This window comes from Spodoptera frugiperda, chromosome 15 (assembly GCF_023101765.2).
Source record: "Spodoptera frugiperda isolate SF20-4 chromosome 15, AGI-APGP_CSIRO_Sfru_2.0, whole genome shotgun sequence".
In the NCBI taxonomy this organism is placed as follows: domain Eukaryota; kingdom Metazoa; phylum Arthropoda; class Insecta; order Lepidoptera; family Noctuidae; genus Spodoptera; species Spodoptera frugiperda.
In genome coordinates, this window is record NC_064226.1 from 277,887 (window position 1) to 302,776 (window position 24,890).

The 24,890-nt window shown below is 36.2% G+C and overlaps 1 protein-coding gene across 5 annotated transcripts in view; it reads right to left on the minus strand.

The window, feature by feature from the left end:
* LOC118279336 (uncharacterized) overlaps positions 1-24,890 on the minus strand; it is a 102,692-nt gene that overhangs the window by 41,641 nt on the left and 36,161 nt on the right. For 2 of the 5 annotated variants that reach the window (XM_050698718.1, XM_050698716.1), the window contains exons 3-6: positions 18,202-18,315; positions 17,006-17,106; positions 16,171-16,326; positions 15,797-15,880 (exon numbers count right to left, since the gene is read on the minus strand). In XM_050698718.1, the coding sequence (XP_050554675.1) occupies positions 15,797-15,880; positions 16,171-16,326; positions 17,006-17,106; positions 18,202-18,315 (455 nt within the window). The remainder of the gene's footprint in view (positions 1-15,796; positions 15,881-16,170; positions 16,327-17,005; positions 17,107-18,201; positions 18,316-24,890) is intronic. The other 3 variants (XM_035599005.2, XM_035599030.2, XM_050698717.1) reach the window with 2 other exon arrangements.

Genomic DNA, 24,890 nt, shown 5'->3' on the forward strand with positions numbered 1-24,890 from the left:
GTTAACACGATGTGAAGTTGAGTGATGAGTGCTTTTAATTCTTGCTAATCGCAGTTCTTTTTTATCAAACACATACATATATGTTTAAAAGGTATATAAAACTATTTATAATGTGAGAACGACCACACTACGTGTAGTTATACAAAAAACATTGTTTTGAATCTTTGGCGGTGCGAAGTCCGCCAGGGTAGCTAGAAGATAAGTAAATTATCATCAATCGACTGCACGGTTGGTGCGGTGGCTGGGCAACTGGCTGCCGCGCAACGGGTAGCGGGTTCGATTCCCGCACGTAGCAACTCTTTGTGTGATCCATCAAATTGTTGTTTCGGGTCTTGTCAAGTCATGTGAACCTTGTATGTTTGTAAACGCACCCACGATACAGGAGAAAATCCTAATGTGGGGCAACGTTTTTAAAAAAAAAAGATTCGTTAAATCAATACCTCTAAGAAAGATTAACTGTTTGTTTACAATATCTCCGGAATATCTTTTTCCAAAAACATATTCATATGTTACATTCCTACAAACACTAATGACTAATGAGCCCCATTATGCAGATCCAGGAAGAGAAAGGGTGGTACACACAGCACACGGCACTCGGTCCGGCACACACTACCTCTCCATCTTACACACGTAGCTGTTTAACTACTCATTGCTAATCTCAGGAAATAGGTAATACGTACAAGATTGAGGAAGATATCATAAGCTATAGATATTATTAGTAATATAGCATACATAACCTAACGCACATTTTTACATGAATTAATATTTCTGCATTTCTAGCTAATTATAGGTTTAGACATATGACAAGGCGAAAGAAGTCATTGAATGATTTTCCCCCATTGAAAAATAAATAAAGAGCATAGCTTACAAGAGTTTTAGTGGTTGAGAAAACATACGGGTTTGGCCTATAGGTTTTGACTCTGCTAATATAGGTGAGCGGTGACTGGGAAGGATGGCTTCACTTCATTGCTTCACTAACATAAGAGAGTAAACTAATACGAAAGTTAATATTATAAATGTATAGGAAGGAAGTATATTCCCTGATGGGGTGATTTTTTCTATGACGTGACGTCATTTGGAATAACAAATAATATTAATACTAGTTGCAATCAATTTATAATGGATCTTATGACCTTATGATCATAATATGTGACCCAAGAAAATATAAAACTTCTACATATAATAAGATGCATATACATACGTATACCTGTATGTATAATTGCAGATTGCAAATAATAATGTTTCCTCGACATTGGAAAGCGAATGTTACTTTAACGATATCAATCGATTACCGATAGTATCGATAAGGCACGTGTATCGGTAACTGAGACTAATCGATTAATAACATTCCGATCGTACTCGTAGTACAATCCTTTTCATTACCATGTGGTTACGTAAAGACATATTATTGAAGAGACGTGTACCTACTCTTCAAATTCGCGTGTAGACTACCTCCTTGGTCATTTGGTTAAAGATTTTTTTTAACATTGTCCCATACTATGATTTTCTCCTATGTCGTAGGTGCGGTTACAAACATACAATTTCACATACACATGACACCCATACCCGAAACAACATTTTGTAGATCATACAAGGAGTTGTTTCGTGCGAGAATCGTACCCGCGACACGTTGCACGGCAACCAGTTGCCCAGCCACCTCACTAACTGTGCAGTCAAAGATGAGAGCAGATGAGACTGACAGCTGAATATCTCTGGTTTGGTCACAAGTATTCTTGTATTTTCAGAGCTCTATAACTATACATGAAGCCTGAAATTGTTCTCCGTGTATGGTACATTAAAAATAGACACGTTTTCTTATAATAAAATTGGTGAAAACTGTTTGTAACATTAAATATGTGCGGTTCATAGGCGTCTTCAAGGATTGAAGTATATGGTCTTATGTAAATGTCTATATGTACGGAAGTTACATATCTCCCGTGAATTCGTATGGTTTCCAATATCGGTATGATTCAATTAGTCATGGTAATTTCATTATTCAGGTGTTTCAATTATTCAATTCAAGCAGCTATTTTTAATTTAATAACTAATCGAACAAAAGACTTTTTCGACACCGTACTTTTGCAAAACAATTTTTTCGTTCAGACTTCAGAATAACTGCATTCAATTTTCTCTAGTTGTGTTTATATCCATTGTGAGGCAAACATAATATAAGTTCAGTCAATACAATACGTTTTTTATTTTCCATTCAATGACAAAGAATTTGGAAAAAGCATTGATACTTACTTATTTATTTTTATTTATTGAGAAAACCAACGGCGTTACATACAATACATTACAAACAAATATAAAACAGTTAGTAATACTAATAAAAGGTTTCCATTTTTAATTTAATTGTGTATGCGAATGGCTATTTCTACATAAATAATTATTTTACTTAGTCCGGAGTTTCGTTTCGGCCTTTATTTGATTCGGAATATTCTTAGGTATCTGAGAAATGTGTTGTAATCATCTGCATTTATTTTAAAATAGTGTAAACAAATATTTGTATTTCGCCAGGACATTGCTAAGCTAGGTCGGCGTGACTAACAAACGAGTATTGCAGTGTAGAGAATCAATTTGTCCAGATATTCAGACAATTCAGTGCTCACGTACAATACCTAGATCTAACGTTGCATTTGTTTGTTTTACAGTTTCAGTATTGGGTGGTCAGTTGGTCAGTTTCGAAATTGTCAATAGTCTAGTTTGAAATAGTGATTTTATTGCTAAAATTTTATTGTATAATCTCTTTCCCTTTGTGAGACACCACCTTTCGTTTTAAAAGGTTTACTTATTAACTTATGATTTAATAAGATTGAGACAAACGAGATCCATCAGATCTGTGGCGACACATGTCAAGTGACAGATGACTCCGTTGATTTGATCGCCGATCGTCTAAAAATAATAAATCCTACATCGTCATCATAAATCCTAAATCGTACATATGAAGTATACAAGCGAATAAACATGGATAGAAAATCCCAACGAACAACAGTTGGGCAGAAAGCCCGCCAGGCACGATCACCTCGCTTGGTCGGAGGATCCTGCTTTTCTTAGGGAACTTTCAACTCTCTGTTCCCTAAAGATCGATAAAAATATGTTTTAAATCAGATTTCCTGCAAAAAGTGCCCTAAATTGATACCTACGTACTTACTCAAGTAAATTGCAATGTTTACACAATGTTTACACATGATTGCCAATGTTACTGACACCGTGTGCCGTCAGACTCCGTAACATTTATCTTAGATATCGAGCGATCGATCAGAATGTCTATATTGTCTTATATACTTACGGTGCGATGATGCAAGTGATCGCCGATTGTGTAACGACATATAATGGCGTGTGAAATTGTAAACATTTGGTTAGTTACCGAGTAATCTTAGAAGGTAGGTGATAGGCATTGTTGTACTAAATTTGTTAATTGTTATTGTCATTCGAAAGTTGGGGATTGGAATTTGGGTAGATGATGGGGACACTACTGACTGTAAATACGATGTTAGATTAGATTACTTAAACAATTCTTTAGCAACCATTTTGTTCCGAAAACAATTGCTAGGGACTGGGTTAAGTAACTATTAAACGACTCTGAGTACGGCGAAAAAATGTATCAAAAATATCATAATTAACTTTTCTTGTTTATTCATCTTGTAAATAGAACTAAGAATTTAATTAATTAAATAATTAATACATAAAATTCACATAAACAGTGACTGGTAGAAAGTGTCCAAATAATGTTATGTTAATGTTAGCCCGCGATCGGTGTCAGAAGTGTAACCAATACGTTACATATCGACAGTTATGTAATCTACTATCTGTTTATGTATGTATGTATGTATGTATACGCTCAAATAACACAAACTGGGCAGCCTCAAAAAGTTAATACATAACCTACAGTTTATGTGGATGTCTGTTACACCGGACTGTGTTATAATGTGAAGATAGATTATCAAACATTAGCAATTCCACTAGTTAATTTTAAATGTCATGTAAGCAAAGTATATTTCGAGACGAAACTTTAAAATAAATGAATAAAACTTCACTTAAAGTCAGTCAGATAACATAAATACTGGGTAAATGTACCTACACGAGGGATTGTTCGTTGGATGTACGTCATCATCGGGAAAACGGTCAACATTTTAACATTTGTGGTAGATTCATATTATTATAATAATAGTGGCAATATCGTAAGAGATCAGCATCTCTTAATAGCACAGCATTCTGAGGAGAAGGTCAAGGGCATGCAGGTTACCACAAACTGGAAGTCCAGAATGATAATATTGTATTATTAATTTTATTTTACATAAAGTAACTGGTTATATCTTGTTTTACTGACGCAAATATCTTGTTTTAATAATACCTAATGAGAGTGTATTTATTATGTATACTTACATTTATGTTTATATATTATGGGTTAAACTTGTATTTATAAGATATATTGTTTAACCTATCGACCCGTAAATATACTTTACGATAATGTTTTTTTTTTTTTTTTTTTTTTAACATTGCCCCACATTAGGATTTTGTCCTGTGTCGTAGGTGCGTTTACAAACATACAAATTCACATGCACATGACACCCAGACCCGAAACAACAATTTGTGGATCACACAAAGAGTTGCTCCGTGCGGGAATCGAACCCGCTACCCGTTGCGCGGCAGCCAGTTGCCCAGGCCACCGCACCAACCGTGCAGTCAAATGTATAACGCTATCATTAGTATTTTGTTTTTAATCAAGTTTTTTTTTATATGATAATAAAAAAAAGTAAACATAATAGTCGGATGGTACGCGATCAGCACCGCAAATACCTTTCACACTCATTGTTTCATTGGTATTAGGAGTACCTATTACTAAAATACGACTTATTTAAATAAAACCACAACCAATTCAATCAATCATTGCAACAACCTTCTAACACACCACAAGCCCACAACTAACATTGTGTTGTGTTATTATTTAATTTTAAAATCAGAAAGCAACAACTTGTTACGCTACGGTGTGACAGACAGACCGCGGTGGCAAGTTCACTGCGTCTGATTATCGAGCAACCTTACACACTTGTGCAAGGACGGGGTACTGTTACCGATCCACTGACAGCTGACTGGAGTGACAGTTACTCACACTTACCCAGACACCCTTTGGTTACGTCATATTGGAGTACGAGTAATATGAAGTTGGTGATTGCTTCCATGCTAGTTTTTTGAATCAATGAAGTTATTGATGAAACTTAATCATATTGAGTAACTGTTTAATTTTTATAAAAATCACTGTTTACGGGTTTTCGGTGATCATGGGTTCAAAATTACGGTCTACTCTAGGTAGGCTGCGTGTCGTCACCGCGTCTACGCACGCTGCTCATGATGAAACTAGTAGAGGTTTTCTCAATTACTTAATTTACACAAGTAAACCGCTTCGATCACTAATGTTTATATTAGTGATCGAAGGTAAACCGTGATTTTTAGTTAATTGAGTAACTGTTTAATGATATTTCAGGAATTAAACGTAAGTCCCTCTGTGAATCGAAACTAGTAGACCTTTTTTTATTAATTTACGTGTGTAAACCGTGATTTTTAATTAATTGAGTAACTGTTTAATGATATTTCAGGAATTAAACGTAATAATTTCAGATAAATAGGAACTATGTTTTGCTAGTTAAATACTTAAGTAAATGATTCTTTGAACCATTCATCAATTTTATAAAGTTCACCAGCCCATCATAATAACAATTTAATTTCGTACTAACTACATACAGTAATGTTCATGGTAAAATCATAGATTTAGGAGTAGCATTTAACATCAATACAGAGAAACCATATCAGTATGATAACTAATTTGTATGAAGGTTAATTTACATCGTTACAGCCTAGTTGGTAACTCTTGTGGTTTAAATAACTGTTACCGGCGCTTCTTGTTGGGCCACGAAGACAACTATGTATTAACCAGATTTGGATAGGGCTTACCCACCACAAAATTCTGGTAGAACATTTTTAAGTAACAGTTTATTATTCATGTCTTATTTTATTAGATCAGATAAGATTGTTTTAACTTTTTAATCAAGACTGATTGACAGTCGTTTTCGCGTTTCAATTTCTTGTGCTTTGCAGTAAATTTCGTGGCTCCAAACTAATGTATAATTTTACCATTTTGACACTATATTTCGATCATAATAATGCACAATATGTGTGTTAGTAAGTTGGAACTAAAAGTTAATGGTTATGCTATGGTACGTATTTTACTCCTCTTGAGAGTCGAACTCGTAATCTCCGGCTACCACTAGATTAAGTACTTAGATAATTATACTAAGAAATAAGAAATATTACCTAAACCCGTCTTTATTGCTGAGCATTGTTGAAACAATTCTCACGAATAAAGACGGCTTCATTAACTATAGTTAGTATATTACCTACTGAATATAATTGACAATTAGACGAGTCCATCATGTCCGGAAACTTTGGCAACAATATAAATCATTATATTACGTACGTATAATGGCAAAAACTATTGAATTACTCGACTTACGACTATTTTAGTATAATAAGTTGGTTTATAAATACATTATTGTTCTAGACTTTTCCAATGATTAGTGACGTGTATTCAAAACAACAAATGCCCAGAAAGGGCAAAGAGAGTTGCGCCATTTCCATGGATGATGGAGGTAAATTACTGCTTCGTGTGTCGAGTAGTAGAAAGTGCGACTGCCAGGCAAAGGGTATCGGGTTTGAATCCCGAGTCGGGCAAAGTATTGAAGGACCTTTTTTCGGTTTTCGAAACTTTCTAAGTAGAAGCATGAAGTTTAGAATTGTGCCCAGTATATGGCACGAGACTCAACCCTTTTTATATGGGACTTATGTATTAGACGAATGGTAAAAAGGGTGTACATTGTACAGTGCACCTCTGCCTATCCCTTCGGAGGTAAAATAAACTGAGGAAAATTGAGGAGATTGATATACCTAATTATTTTATTAAATATCGAAGTCACGGGAAAGAACTTAGTTAGATTAAGTACATCTGTATAAAGTATGTATGTAGGTAACATCAAGAAAATGTAGCTAAGTAAGACGAGTACAGAGATTATTTACTGAACACAGGCATTAGAGTCACGTTGCTTACCAAGAACAGTGATTAGCCCATCATTTGGCGACCTCTGCGAGATTACTGCTATCTAACTAGTTAAGTGCATAATGATAAATAACTACATCTGCTGTAAACAACTTACAGACGGTGAGTTTGTCTGAATAGAAGTATCTATACACGTGAAGGGAGCTCAAGACTTAGGTAAGGTTTGTAGGGTCACAATCGTTGTACCTAAATGTACTACCTATAATAGATGTGGTTCATATGATTAACCCTATGACTATAATGACTAAAAAAGTGCCGTAGATTGGCTTTTTAGAAACTCTTTTTGGAAACGTAATACGGTAAATCTAGAAGCTCTATCCCGGGACAAAGGTTAAAAGGACAGAAGGTAAAACTTGTAAAACATTACGTCAGTTAAAACAACTAAATCTAAATAAAAATGTCGTCATCCAAAAGAGACAAGTCACGAGTTTCCTGATAAAATAAAAAGAATATAACTCCTCAACAGAATTAAATGACCAAAAACGTGTAAATTTCGGCCATAACTCAACATTTCTTACGATCATTAACTCCTCTTGAGCAACACCCGAATGATTGTGTGTCTAATGAGAACAAATGATTTTGCTGCATGATGTCAGTATTAATGAGTAATGTCGGACAATTAGTTCGTCGCGACGAAAGTAATAAGGCCGCGGAAATTAATTACATCTTATTTTTATCTGCCATATTTGTTTTAAAGAGTAGAGAAGATCGTGGCTAAGGCAACGCTTGCTACAGTTGCTACAGCGGGTACTGTCGATTTAATATTTTATAATTTATGGATTCATGACCATTGACCATTACCTATAATCAGCATTAAATTATTTTAGAGCTGTCTCCAGATTGTAATAAACATCTAGGGCACTTTATAGTCCGACTCGCAGCTGCGGACTGTTTAGCGGGTTACCGGGGTACCGGCTCGAAAAGCAGGAGTAGGAACGGGATGGTTTTAGTTAGTAAGAGTCTAACATTCCCTCTCGCCTCGCCCAAGGCGGAAGAAGATATTGGATGATTTTCACCCTCATAAAAAACCACATTACCCTGTTGTTTATTTCTAATGATTAATGAGTTACCTATGTAAACTGTGACACATATTCAGTAAAGACCAGAGGAGAAAAGGTTTTCCGATCCGAGCTAACACTTAAATGAAAACTTGAGACAAAACGTTTACTCTGTACTTTCTGCATAGTGAATGAGCTGGTGGCGGTGGTGGTGGTGAGGCTCCCACATTACACATTGTGTTGGGATTCCCATTATTACGGGCAGCTTCTTGTCATTTTGTGAAAGTAGGTAATAGTTAATTGCTTTTATTAATCTCCTCACTGCATGATCCGCGTGCTTAGGTAGATTTCTTTATTGATTCTTTTTCTTGGTCGGTTTGGTTAATAAGAGTATCAGTGATGTTTCATAGGTGTGGTTAAGATGTTACGAGTAAATGCGTACGTGGTCCATGAACTTCGATAAAAATTGTTCATTGCAGTTTATCAGAATTCTGAGTAAGTAAATAATTTCAATGTTGTTGTAAAATTTATAAAATATGAAGTATACACGATTCAGAATTCATCGTTCTCGAAGTGACCCTTACTTCCAAAGGCTATATTAAAAAGAAAATGCGCAACACAGCACGTAGAAAACCTAAGAAATAATAAAAGCTTTGTTACTCCTAAGCCAAGCTCAATGAAACAGTTGAAGCAGAGCGTACACGGGCGGCCAACAATAAGTGCACATTCTTTTTTTTCATCTCGCGGTCCCACGGTCCGCTGGACGCAATAAAAAGCCTGAATATTAAACCCTGGCCTAGCTGGTGTCGGGAATTGTACCCCGTTTTATGGGCTATTGACTACACTGGCGAGCAAAACGATTTAATGTGCTCTATGTAGGCCAATGTACCTGTATGTGTTAGTCAAGATTAATTTGTGATCTACTTTCAGTGATTTTGTATAAAAAATTGTGAGATATATGATGTCATAATGAGTAAATAAAACTAAATTATTTCTTAGAATAACTATTAAAAGTGTAATTATACCTTTTACCTTATAGTACACAGGTACACTAGGTTTCACTTTAAGTGATGATCGTGTATTGCTTAGGAAAGTTAGGGAGGACAATATTTATTTACGCAAGTACTAAACCAACGACTATCGGTAATTAACAGCAAACATTACACAAAGGCCAACCTTGTGTTCTTTGGAGAAATTTTAAGGGCATAACATTACCGTGAGGATGTCTCTTTAAAGACGACAATGTAAACTATTTAAATGGTCAATAATTCCATAATTGTTGAGTGTTTCATCAATTTTAAAATAGACATCATTCCTTTAAATAAAACTGTATGTACACACTTCATCTATTTATTCATTGGTGCGAATTCAAATGTACCTACATACATGTATACATTTATGAGGAATTGATTTAAATTGCAAGCCATGATTTGCATTGCACAACAAAAACCATAACCACCGTTACAAAAGTGATGTAAAACGCGCAAAAATAAATAAATATTTAACGATTATAGTTGCGCGTGCAGGCTGGGCTATTAATCTTGGCCCGACGTGTAACTGGGTGCCATTGAACATTTTATTGGCAGATGTAATGATGAGTGCGGCGATAGCCGGTTTTGTTCAATGGCTGATCGGCACCATTGCAATATTCCGTCAAAATATACGTCTACGCTACATTACTCGTCTACGAGGATACGGTGTTAAAGTTGAGTAAGAAAAAACGAAATCGATTGTGAAATATGATTATAGTGGCCGCAGGACAGGAGATGTGGTCGAGACGGTCATTTTGATATTATTTTTGTAATCGTGTAATAGTAAAATATGATTGTCTTACGTGGTATTCTACTCATAGTAGTATTTACTGGTCAGAAAGTATTCTACTGCCTCATAAGTATTGATTTAGTGGTCAGTATGTTACTAACGATGTTTGATCTCTGGTGCAGAATGATTACAAAGATTTTTAATATCCTAGTAATAGTAATAATATTGTAGGTACTTCATTTTTAGCGTACCTAAATAAAATATCATTCAATAGTTTTTGTGACTGGTCTGTTTTCAGTAGGCTGTATGTAGCGGACATCTGGGTCTAGAGTCTAAAGCATTAATAAATTACGTTTCAAGTATGTTATTGGGGTTCTTTAACCCAGCTTACAGTTACAGTACCCAGTTTACATTAAAGTAAGAACAATAACATTTTATCATAATTTTGTCGACAATTATCTAAGTTTACACTACACATAACAATATTTACCATAATACACTCACTAAAGAAAGGCTTTATTCTAAGCAACAAGTTATAAGACATAGACTGGCGCAGGTTCGTCTGCATCAGATAGAGGGCGGCTGACCCCTGCCCCGCGCTGTCGATGCACTTTCTCATCTTATTTTAAAAGGGATAGTGTTTTATTACAAGTTGTTTTAGAAAATACTAGAGATGGTTTGGTTTATGTGGAAGATCAAGTGTTTGATATCGGCAGAGTATATTTATCGGCAGAGTGTATAGAACACGCTGGGATATACTAATTAGTCTTTTGACGTGTAAGGTCTTTTCGGCAGTATATACGAAAAATTTATTAAAAGAAAATGAAGAAATAATAAACTGATGTTGAGTTCCCTTTAAATTGTTTGAGAACATATCATGATAAAACCAGATCTTATAATTCTGTTATAATATTTAAATGGAAATAACAATTATGTCTCATTAAGACGAGAGAATACGAGACGAACTTTGTCCCATAATTTATATTTTTTACAATAGATATGTACAGCAGACAGGTTCCAAGCGGTTATAGACGTCATTAAATAAATAAAGCCGGTACATGGACAATGCGCAATTATACCACCTTCCATACTTCATATGGTTATTACAATGACTTGCTAAATGTATGGGAATCCCATTTATGGGACAAAAAATTACCAAGACTTTAATAATTTGTTCGTGTCACTCAATGGTGATATTTGACTGTCTTAAACTATGATCAAGATCATTGATAATTATGATCTCGATTTTATAACATTGTGCGGCTCTAAATAAGCTAATCAGTCCTTTGTTTTAAGGGGAGAAATCATCCAATGACTTCTCCCGCCCTGGGTGAGGAGAGAGGGACAGTCAGGCTTTTTCTGACTAAAAACCAACACGTTCCTACTCCTGCTTGTCGAGCCGGAGCCCCGGTAAACCCGCTAGGTAGTCCACAGCTCCGGATCAGGCATCAGCCCTACAGGCCCCATCTAAGCTAATCAGTCTAGCTAATAAGTTTTGAAATTGAAAATCTTTATTTGCTAATCTCGGGATTACAATTTATTTCAGTTGTTCATGTACATACCACACAATTGCCTTTAAGATGTACAAATAAACGAATAGTCAGAACTAAGAAAATGAACAAAATAAAAACTTATAAAATAAGTACTGAGATATAAAGTTGTATGAATACTTGAAATTATGTGTGATTACGATTTAATGGTAATTATTTTATACTTGGCCCAATTATGTGGCTCGCGTGTGTAGTGCGGGGTGTACATACAAGTTTCACTGGTTAGACCGCTGTAATGATACGACACTCATGCGCAAGTGTCGAGACACATGTTTAAGGTGAAATGAAAGGTAAAAGTGATAATATTTATTTAAATACTTAGTATTTTCTACAAGTGTTAGTTACGCTATGCAATATAGTTATAAGTGTCCAGAATATAAGAAGATTCTTAAAATATTTAATTTGCTATTCACAAAATGTACTTAGAGCATCAAGTTTTTTTCATGGATCGGGAAGATTGGGAAGGGGGAATTGGGTCTCCGTCCTATTCTCGTTTCAGGCTGTAAGCCACTACAGAACTCCGAAAATGAAACACTCAGAGTGTTTCAGTTGTTATTAGATAAACATCGTGTTTACAAGAAAGTAAGCTAGTTGAATAAGACAGTATCGATAGCAAAATAAACAAAAAAATCTCTTTTCGATTATATTCTACTTGAGTCGTGACAAAATTTTTATATTTATTGCCTCCAGACTCATTGGAATTTAAGTTTTTTAAGGAAAATTAACAAGAAGAGTTATTTCAATACTTATTACAAAGCTGACAGCTTTTGTTAATTTAGTGATTCAATGTCATTGTTCAGTCACAATCATACAATGGGGGAGTCTGTCAGGTGTCAGATATGCTTAGTTTTTGTACTAAGTACTTCGTAAGTATAAATAATACCTACTTACTTGTGAGTCAAGATTTTTAGAAATACAGAGATTAAAATAAGCAATTTTAACTGAATGTAAAAGGGAAACCATTAAATTGTGGAAGAGCCATGTTCGAATGGGCTGGCTCAACCGAAGTGATACCATCCACCAGGTTCTCAAAGCCCACCCTCCTCCCTCCCAATCTTCCCAATCCCCGATTCCCCAACAACCCTTAAATTCCTAATCCCCAAAAAGCCGGCAACATACTTGTAACGCCTCTGGTGTTTCGGGTCTCCATGAGCGGCGATTGCTTACTTAGGTGATCCGTCTGCTCGTTTACCGACTTATACTATTAAAAAGTACGATTACTTTCTTTGAATGGATTGACAGAGGCACAGTAGAATATAGAGGCTTGTTGGCTTTTATTAGGGCCATTAGAAGGTTCATCGAGTATACTTTGTTGAAAAAGATCCGAGTAAACTACAATTGATAAAATATTCTTCTTAAAGTAGAATCTTCCTATTCCAACACAGATATTCTGTTCCAAAACTAAAATTGAAACATTTAACAGAAAACCCACGTGCTGAATGCATCAAAAGACTTTCTAAACAATAAATTGTGGATAATTGAAACGTACGGAAGTCATGTTTGATTGACAGATTACTTACCTACCAATGTAACCAGTAACCACGTGCATCTTACAGCTCATTCCAATGCAGATAGCACATCAATCGAGCAACTAGACTAGAGCACTTCTTTAATGGGTTTTTAACTCTATTGTTCCGTAATAAAGTCCAAATTAAAGCACTTAATGCACCAATATCTGTGCTAATCAAGAAGAAATTGCATTCAGAGATTGAGCATGCGATGCGATCTACCACAGAGTTCGCTTTTGTCATACAAAGTGTTGTTAATCTTGAGTTAAGTTCGTATTCATGTAATGTGCGGCTAATATAATGATAATGAGCGCGCATATAATGGTAATGAGCGTGCATTTAACGAGCGCGAGCGTGTGCTTGTTGCGAATGAAGCGTGGCGGAGTCGGATGCGTTTGGCGCAAGTTGAGGCGACCAAGGTTGGAGTTGCTCTTTTAGAAGATAGAATTTATAGGTAGAAATTGGAGATTTATTTGCATAAAAAAACGTTTTATGCCACGATTAATTTTATTAATTTGTCGAAGACATACAGGTACATGTTCATATTTCGCTCGAAGCGCTGATGGCTTCATCATGTCGTTGACTTTTTTGGTTAGTTTCTGCTCTATCTGGGTTTATCCAAGCAATATTTAAAGATAGTGTCTATCATGTTCGATTTTGAGTAATACTGGATTGTCTGCAACAATTAAGGTAAACAAATATTTGCTACGAAATTTTCACCTCACTAAATTCTACAATAGATAGTAGACACCATAGCAATCTAATATGTGGCCACCCAGCGTGCGCAGCCGCATGTATCGATGAATTAATTAAGTGTAGTAACACCGGCTACAATATAATTACTGCCAGTTCACTATGGTCAGACATACGGACATACGGAACACTTTCATGGAAATATTGCTATTCTTTATCGGTTTTTCTATGAAGTAAAAAAAACTTCGATTACTTCGACATGGGGAAGAACTATAAAAATGAATAAAAAGTGGGATTTATTGATTAGGTAGGTACATTATGGTTTGGCTTGTGTACCTATGAAGTCCATAATGGTAACAAGGAGATGTATCTGGATAAAGATCTGAAGAAACACATGTTGATTATACCCTAAAACCCTTTTGCAAAATACATTTTTTAATCATTTCAAAATAATGAACGGTTTTTTATGATTAATCTATAATTAGAATTGTTTTTTAAGTTTTTTTTTGAGAGGGGAATATTATCCGATGGCTTGATCCTCTTACACAATCCTTCAACCAAAGCGGGAGGGAGACTCCCACTGACTAAAAACCACCCCGTTCCTACCAATGCTTATAGAGCCGGAGCCTCAGTAATTGCTTACTAGACACTATACTAATACATGGCTATTATTAAATTGAATTAAATATAAAATGTTTGAAGAATAGACAGACAAGTAAGAATATTTAAGTCGTTGTAAGTAAAGTTTTTGTGTAGCTTAGTCGGCTGTGGTATAAGTAAGGTTCAAAGTTGACTGAACAAAAACCTGTATAGGTACCTACTCAGAATATAAGTGACGTCACTGCCTGTGGTAAACTTGACGTGATGTGTGATGTTTTGTAGGGTTGGTAAAATAGCAATACAGCCTTGACGAAGTTTCCACATGATTTGACAATTCATGATGTGTAAAATGATGCATATTTTTGCCAAAATTGCTCATTTTCTCAGTTATTCCGGTAGATAAATTAATAAGGTATAAAATTTTTTGCTCATACTGCCGTACTCAGTTATTTGATGATTAGGTACTTAAACTATTCCTTAGTACTTAACCATTTTCTTCGAAAAACCAATTGCTAAGGACTAGTCTATACTAATCATTAAATGACTGGAGTACGGCGGTTAGAAAACTTACGAAACATTGATTAAGAACAGTATAGAAAAATATAGGAACAGTCAATACCTTAAAGACAAGCCTTTTCTAAACCGAACCTAAACATACTGTAAAAAATATTATTTATTTTGCTAACTGTATGATAATACGTCTTTCTTATGTAGGTATAAGGTGAACGACATGTCCAAAAAAAGTTGTTTACTCATCGACCGCACGGGACTAAAACCAAACATCCTGAATTATTGAATATACCTACCGATTCTTACTTACTTAATAATATTTCTCAGAATTGGGTACCCATTTAAGGCTTTAGATGTACCTAAGTACGAAACCATTACGATACGATTTTGCTTGAAAACGAGACGACAGTTTTGTTGGACTCTCAACTATAACAAAACAGGTATAACCTAGTCGATATAACCGAGTCATGGAATATTATTTTACAACCTACTAGCTATGCAGTGAGGATTGTATGCGAACGGAGAGTCAGATTTTATATCTTCCTAGTCTTAATAATTCTTGCGGCGCCTAGAAAAATATACTTAGCAAGTAATGTAGACAAACACATTGCATCTAACTTTACAGGCACAACTAATGTTATAGATACAAGAAACTGATACGATCCAGGTATTAACAAAGTCAGATTTGTTTGTTTCAAAACGTACCTACTTATACTTACTTGCCATCATTCTATATAGTCTTTTAGATAACAAAATTAAAAGTGGTCGTGCAACACAAGTGCTGGTAAAAAGAGGTGTACTTTCATTGAATGAAAACAATTTTAAACACAAAGAACATGCACACATATCAAACCTATTTAAATAACACAACATTGCATTGTTTGTGAAAAAGAAAACGGTATTGTGAAAATCTGGAAAACTGACGTCATTAAACACAAAACAAAACGTGCAACACTTCAAAAGACCCCTAAAGAAGAAGAAAATAATGTTGCCAGTTGTAAAATGTTGCCTATGTTAGTGTTCACAGTGCATGCTATGCTATAGGTACTATGTTCTCTAGCTTACGTGTGAGCGCGTCTCGTAGCGCAATGCCTAGTGACGTCAGCGCACCGCGCAGCCTCGCGTGGTATCGCACGAACATGCGAATATCTACGCAAGTTATATTATCGCTACATATTTGGAGTGGAAAACATGCACATAGAGCTTGCTAAAAATATTCAGTTCAGGGATTTTTCGGGGCTGTATCTGCACTTATAGTAGAAATCTAACAATATTACAAGTAAATAAACTATTTTTAGTCACTCAAACGCTGCAATCAAGAAGTTTGAAACAAATATTTTGTAAGCGCGAACTATATTTCGAGCATCTAACGCCATCTATCTTCAACACTGAGAAACAAACAACGCCATCTATAATTTGAGCTAAGAACTATGACTTACATGCGGGGTGATCGTACAGCGGCGCCACTCTCGTGCCCTCTAGCGGGCCGCCGGCTAACTTGGCGGAGATGGTTTCCAGAAACTCTCTGATCTTCTTGAGTTCCCCTCGGGTTGCATCGCTGGGGCCTGGGACATTGTACTCGTCAGATTCTTCCTCTGAAATGGTATAAAAACTGGATTGGAATTTTGTAAAATACATCTTCAAAGATATAGGTCCAAGACCAAACAATTGGCAAAAACAAATTCTATTTTTTTTAAGAGTATCATTTCCTTTTTAACAAATGTTTTCACCATATTAGCCTTTTAATTCAACTAAACTTTCAACACATCAAGTTAAAATGTTATCACTGACAAACTATCGTAAGTTCACGACGGCGACGGTGCAGGAAGTGCGCAACTAGCAACAGGTATAAGAAATAGTTGAAACACAGCTTATGTTTCCACACACGGCACCTATGGCTGCCCACCGACGTTTAGAAAGGTTTCCTTGATCATTTAGAGGTGTACATACTATAACAGTACATTATGTTCAGACTTCAGAAACACCCATATGAGAACAGACAAGTTCTAGTGCCCTAGGATCTTAGTACTAGTTTAGTGCTTAATGGAATGAAATTATAATATCGTGAATACATCACATTAAATTGATATCTAGTAGTGGAAGGAATTGAGAGATTCATTATAAGTTCATTATAGCGTATTGTCACCAAATTAATTGGTGTATAAAACACGTTAGCATTTAACACTTTAGGTAATATTAATTTTTATGTGGAGCTTGTACTACTGGCATCTTTCAACCATCACTAATTAATAGGATTCATAAGTATGTACTGACCAATCTGCTCGAGCTTCTCGGTGGAGATGCTCCACGGCATCACGCTGATGGCTCGCTGGATCTGCTGCAGGAACCACGCGCCCGACTCGAACTTCGCCGGTCTGGAACACATACAGCACGGAATTAAACTTCCATCATAATCATCAACTGCCTGTTAGGTGCAGTCCACTGCTGGACTAAATATTGGCTCCTCTACATCAGAGGTTTGCCATAATTTTAATAGTATAGTTATAAAGGGTCATGTTGTAGAGAGCGTAGAGAATAGAGCTCCGTATGTCGCTTTTAATATCATGTAAAATTGGGATTGTCAATTCCAAATGCTCGTTTACAACACTGGAATCATACCGAATGTGTCTGCAATATTTTATATCCTACTACTACAATGGAAGACTAGAATACTCAGTGTCCCTGTTCACCGAGCATCTCATAGTTTCTATCAAAATATACGCTACTTCTTGCATTTAATTATTCAATCAGACTCTGCTACCAACTGCAGCATCCAAAGTCACTACTCTGTGAAAATCTCCGGCAAGGCTACCTATATTCCATGCATCACGCACATTAATCATTATTTTGTATTCATTCATCATAATTGTAGTCATTATAAACGTTCATAAATGATTTGTTAATCAGCTGCTAATTAATCCATGAGCTGAACTAAGACCTAAATCAATATAATAAGGTTGTGGAACATAATTACTGGTATAGTTATGGCTTTAAGTAGCTATAAATCATGTAGAGTGCAGTAGCATCTATTAAACTATTCAGTGGTAGATTTCACCGAGAATTTATAGATTTTTCAAAATAATAATACATCGGAAGGTACCATGGATATGGACAAATATTCACTGCAAGAATTGGCTGCATCAGTTCTCTTGAGACCACATCAGCGATGCTCGAAGTCATGTCACTGTGGCCGAAATAGGTCAAGATAGACTGAAGACTTTCTATACACACCATATATCTATTGTATGTTTAGACATTGTCGTGTCGGTGGTGGTGGTGTGCTCATCCATCAATAACACGTTTAACCACCACTCCTACAATGTGGAGCGAGGGGTCATGTTGTCATTAGTGTGACTCTCAGACGCTCAAGCATGTACATTTAAGTTCGATTCTCGGATCAGTAAAGTTTACTGAATTACTCATAGCAAATTAATGAGGTAATGATGAACATGGTATAGATAGGTACTCACTCTCTCGGATAGCAGATGCAGGGCAGAGCTCCGCCGTGCTTGTCGCCGCCGCACCTACGACAGATGCCGTCGTCCTGAGCTGATGCGATGCATCTTCCGGAGACGCGGTCGTTTCTGGAAAGAAATGCAGTATTATGTTAGTAAGTATCTATTTTAATCTTTTTCTCTGTTCTGTGATTTTAATAAAGAGAAATGATAGAAGGAAAAAGTTATTCATGACAACAATTTTCTAGTTACTACTAGCTTTCTTCATTTATTTTCTGTACTTAGATTAGATAAATTTTCCTACGATGGCTTTCAGAAAGTAGAAAGTCTAGACAAGATATTTTAGTACAGTATCAAAGTACACGCGTACCATATTTAGGTACAAAAAATATTTCAACAAATTGAAAACCAACCACAAGTGGAAAGCTTTTTTAAAAACGTAATTCATTCAGATGTTTTCTCCCACCTTGGGCTGAGGCAGATTACATTGATCAGACTTATCTGATTAAAAACCAGCCCGTTGTTATTCCGGCTTTTCGAGCCGTTACTGTTGGCAACTCGACTAATTTCAAGTCCATGCTACCCCGGATTAGTAAGCCGATAAGCTTCAAATAATTAATTTCGAACTTATAGGGCTCAAGAAAGTTGATAACGAGACTTATCAATTTTTATATGTAAATACTTAGACGTGACGTCACGTTGTTGTCTAAACAGTTACTAAACATCTCGTAAGGTGTTACATCTGCGTCCAGCGTCAGTATGATAGCGCATTGCTCAAATCGAGGTAATTACATACGTTGCTACATACACCTCGACATTATGACAGCCTAGTACTTATTTATTCTCCTTCGAGTATTTACTAACATTATAAATGCGAAGGATTTGCATATATGAGAGAAAATATTGCGAATACAAACTTATTTCTACGTAAATAATAATTGCGGTATTGGGAAAGCTATGTAGAAAATATATTGTATATTTTCAGGGGACTATAAACTCTATTGCAATATCTTCTAATCTATCGTATGGTATTTCCAATATCAAGAGGTAATTTTGGATAACTAAGTCTGTAATCAGATTATGCAAATACCCCGGACACTCCACATAGAAACATCATCATCATTGCCCAGAAGACAAGTGCATTACTGAATAAAGGCCTCCCCTTAGTCCTCCACGTCCATGGACACAGAATTATAACGTTTAAAATGAAACTATATATACAAAACAAACTTAGTAGCAAACTTGGGCCACTTAGAAGAACTAGTTTACCCCGTCGTACTTGGGATCTTGAATTTGGTAGCAGCAATAGCAACAACCAATCGAAGAGCAACCTTACTCTTCCATTACTAAGTAATTCATTAAGAACATTTAATTGTTTTTATTTATTTATTCAACTTACATCAATCTTCACAGGTTAACGCCCGGAAAATTAAAAATAAATAAACTTAAAGTTAATGACAATTAACTGTAGATACTATCAAGAGCTCCATCAGCCAGTGCATGTGCAATAGACGACTTAATAGTTACCTAATTCATTCTTTCACTTGCAAATAAAGCGCGTAATTGGGAAATGCGTTGAGTCACTCCTCACACTCCTCACTCCTAGAGAAGGTCCCCCCTCCCAAGCTGCGGAAAATTACCAACTCCAGTGGTTTGGGGTCCCAAGGTTGTGCTGTTTGGAGACTTATTGGTTACCACATGTATCTTGTATACTGTTATAGTGTATGCCCGCGGCTGTGAAGGTTACGCGTTATAAAATGTATTTATAATTGGTTTGTCTTCTTTCTCTTGCCTTTTACTACTTGTTGTTGTGGTAAATTGATTTGGATGAATCTACGATTATTATGTAGCGTCTACTTTACTCTTGGAATGACAGATCTTTTAAAACTACTGTAAGCATTTCTTTTTCATATGCTTGTTATATCATATCATCTCTTTTTCAAAGTAGAGGACAAAGGGGTTCCAGATTACACTCCTCTGTCCTCTATTTTACCAAAGATGAATATGCGTCGTGATTTACAATCAAAATGAGTGATGGTAATAAAACGAAATGCTTAATATAATATTATAATGTAACCATTTCCCAAGTGTCTGGTAATAGTAAAAGTAACGTAACTGATAACGATCCGTGATGCTTTAATGTAATTTGTTCATTCACCACGCTTAGCGCCTCGCTTGTGAAACCGACAGCTGCATAATTTATAATTAATTTACCATTTCATTATTTAGTCACCGACTTCGTAGGCATGAAAATCCATTAGAAGTTTTTTTTAAAGGGGGAAAATCATCTAATGACTTCTCTCGCCAGGGCGAGGCAAGAGGGAGTGTCAGACTCTTCCTGACTAAAAACCACCCCGTTCCTACTCTGCTTTTCGAGCCGGAACCCCAGAAGTTAGATTCACTCTTCTGGTCTTTCACTCCTCGCCTCTGCTAGAAGAACCTTCATGGCTTTCACAGTAAATGACACACAGTTCCAGTTGTGCTTCATTAAGTTGTCTGTGACGGAAGAATTTTACAAACAGCTTATAGGTGCTTCCTCTGCAATCCTTTCGGATCTTATGCTATAGTGGTTTAGTAAGATTATGAACTCATAATGCCCCTCTAGCCTATTTGTCTCGAAATACTACAATGAAAGTAAACATAACTTGCAATTACGCGTAGCGCCGCAAGGTCACTACCTGCTGAAGCTTGCTTAACTGAACGCAGAGCTGAATGAAAGGAGGATACGTCATAGGCTTTACAATATCATTGACAAATTATGATTTGGAGCGAAAACAATTCTTACATCTTCAGCGTGTTATTTTACCTAATGGTGTACCTGCACGCGCGATTGACGCACTGGCTGGGCAACTGGCTGCCGTACAACGTTTTTGTTTTTGTTTAGGGTCTGGGTGGCATGTGTATGTGTTATTGTTAAATGTTATTGTGTTTGCAAATGCACCCACGATACAGGAGAAAATCTTAGTATGGAGAAATGTTTTTTAACTAAGAAATATCTGTAGGAATTATTCTTACTTCTCTTCCAATAATAATAATGGTCTGGTCTAGCCTACACTTCATTAATCAAGAGTTGAATTGGAATATAAAGAAATATTAATATGAAATAAATACCAAAATGTTTTGATAAATAATCCAAAACCGGCCCAAATGATTTCATCACCATCAATTCATAAAACATTCGCTGGTGACCCATAATGTGGGCAACAAGAGCCCACGTTACTGCGTTACCCTTTCACATCGCAAACAGTGCACATTTCCACAAGACTTGCAACTGGTTGCCGGCTCGGTTGCAGCCGCAGCGTCCAGTTGCCACACGGTTGCCCAACGCTCGCAGTCGCAGATCAACTCGTTTTGACACACTGGGCGCCATGCTTGGCGTGCTTGGCTAATCTCCCTTCTGGTGTGGCGGCCATTTCTCTTGAGTCATTTGTGTGTGTGATATTTTATTGGTTGTTAATTATTCTTACGTTAGTCAAGATTGTCTCATTGGTTGATTGTCGGGAAAGAGAAGGTTTTTAAGTCATGTAGTGTTGTTAGATTTTGATTCATGAATAATATTTATTAAGTGTTGCCTATTACAATGGGACTTATAATGTAACTGGTGAAAAGTGTAGAAAGAACAAAACACTAGTCTTTTACTACTAGAATTTTACTATGATTTAACTAGTTCCAGTTATTAGGTAATTTCAGTAACTGAACTTTTCATTCCATTAAAAAAAATGTGTGAAGTGAACTGTGATGTTCTGGTTCATCTTACATTTTAACTCAAAGAATGAATGGTTGTATAACAAAGCACAGCGCTACAGAAGTATCACTTCCATGAATATTTATAAACAACTCGTTCTTCCAGTCAAGGTCGGGTCAAGGTCGCGGTGTGACGTCACACTGTCGCCTGCAGCCGCGGACCCCCGGCCAGGGAGTCTGTGTGGTCTGATGAGATTACTAATGTGTTATCATCGTAGGATGGACAATGATATAAGTAAATGTTTTGTTTTAGGGCATTACGTCATTAATGACTCATTGTTTGGAATCGGATGGCCACAATTTTGGGTGAAAATTTGAACGTATTTTAGAATTTCGGAGTTATCTCGGATACTGGAATATTTATCTTTTTAATTTCCCCTTTTGTCAAGTTATAATATATCAACTATAGGACGTCCTCTGCTGAACATAGGCCTTCCCCAATGCTTTTCAGATAGGCTGGTTAGGCGCGACCTACATCCAGCGGTTGTCTGCGAATCAGATCGTCTGTCCATCTTGCGGCCCTACACTACGCTTGCCTTACGCGGCCTCCACTCGAGAACCTTTCTGCCGCAGCAGCCGTCGGTTCTCCGCACTATTTGCCCGCTGCCACTTCAGCTTACTTATCCGCTGGGCTATGTCGGCGACTTTTGTTCGTTTTTATTCGATCTCGCAAAGAAACTCCGAGAATAGCCCTTTCCATAGCGCGCTGAGCGACCTTGAGCTTCTTTATAAGGCCCACAGTGAGAGACCAGGTTTTAGTTCCATACAAACACATACATAACACACATTGGTTATAGACTTTCGTCTTGAGGCACTGAGATATCTATACTAATATTATAAAGCTGAAGAGTTTGTTTGTTTGATTGTTTGTTTGTTTGTTTGAACGCGCTAATCTCCGGAACTACTGGTCCGATTTGAATAATTATTTTTGTGTTGAATATTGGATATACATAGGTAACTTAGATTTATAACCTCCTAGGAGGTGGTGACCTAACTGATGTGTGTTTCTATTTTTTTCAGATCAAACCATATTTTAAAACACACAATACTTAAGGATTACATTAATTTAAAATAGACGCAAATAAACAGTTAACGGCAGTTGCACTAGATTTCACCAGTACCGAAATAAAATATTTTTTACATAAATATGTTATCTAGGTCAGTCTAAGCAGATATATTGTTTTTTTTTACTAATCGAAGTACTTAAGTGCACATCTGCGTGATTATAATCTCGAACAAGGATTTTGGAATCAATATTCATAAATCATCACGTGAGGTTTCATGTTTCACATGTTTGTGTGCATATAAAATATTTGATAATCCCTGAAGTAGATTGCATACACATATACAATCGATGAATAACAGTGCGCGCGGAACTAAATACATCTCGTATGTGTTGCAAGTAGAAGGCAAACTCCCCATCACCCCTGTCACCACTTAAGGAGCGGCCAACCACATAGTTCCGCGCAATGTAATATACTAGTTTGTTGTGTACGATAGGTATAACACCCACTTTTCAGTAGAGATATGCTAAAGCGATCCGAGTTTCAACTTTATAAAATTTTGATTAAAAACTATTATCGAACGCATAATCATTATGTGTGAATCTACATTTCTTGAGACTACATAAAGTATAAATAAAAAAAAACTTCTATTGGACAAGGTCGTCGACCAAGAGAAATATAAATATTATCAAATAGGTACAGAAGTACCGCGATACTTTATCGTGCGCGGGCGCCGATTGTGCAAAGAGTTGCGGAAGAAATAGTTTCAAAATATCACATTGACATTTCTTAAGGACGACGAATGTTTATCAAGTTATTGCTTTTTTGAATAATTATATTGATATTGGTAGACTTGTTAGGATTTTTTTTTATTTTATATGAGCCGTATTTTATCTTTAAGAATGACAATATTTTACTTAGTTTTTTTTTTGTTATTTAATGATTTCTCAATAAAGAGCTTCCTAAGTACACACAAAATCATTTAATCTACTTAGGTATAACAATATTGTTGTTTTTATTACTTTTTAATTTTGGTCCTTTGAGTCACGCCTTTTGGTCCTCCTGTCCAACAGACTGGTGACGACATTAATTGAAAAAACAAATTAAACAGAAATGTTAAATTAAGACTGCTTTTAACGTACCTAGTGTGTACTTATATTCAACTGACAGTATTTATCAGAATTTTACTGACGTCCATAATCCGGTATGTAATTTATAATGACGCTTATAGTCAAATTGTCCGGGTTCTCTCGAGGTGACGAGGGTCATAAAATATTTCTGTTCCTGTAAACATACTTCCTTCATTTAAAAATTGACGTCACTCGCTGCAATCATCGGTTAAGTGCAATGACTTCATTATGTCGACCTCCGAAAGAATAGAAAAAGTTATTTCCACAAATGATATGCGATTTGCATTTACCTATAACTTTCTCATCAGACCACAACAGATGGGACCCAGTAGGTCTGATGGTCGATCCGGAGCTGTGGACATCCTAACGGGTTACCGGGGCTCCATCTCAAAGTAGGAGTAGGAACAGGGTGGTTTTTAGTCAGGAATAGTCTGACACTCTCTCGTCTTCCGTAAAATGGGAGAAGTCATAGGATCATTTTCCCTCTCTCAAAAAAAGGCTGTAGCTTCATATAATCTGGGGGCACGGTAGGATAAAGACGAGCCAAGCGAAGCGCAAGCGCAAGGGCACTACCTACCTTTTCTCGAAGCGCTTCGTCGTATTTTTTCATAACTTGAGTTTGGGTTATACCAGATAAACAAAATTTTCAGGATATAATGTCAGTGGTAGACTTAATAAACCTCTAAAGTTTCAATTGCATAGCTCTTATACTTTAGATTTTATTGATATCTAAAATACCCCGATTTCGTCACTCACTCACTCACTGATGATCAACAAAATTCTTAAGGTACTTCCTGAAGTCCTAGAAAACTGAAATTTGGTATGT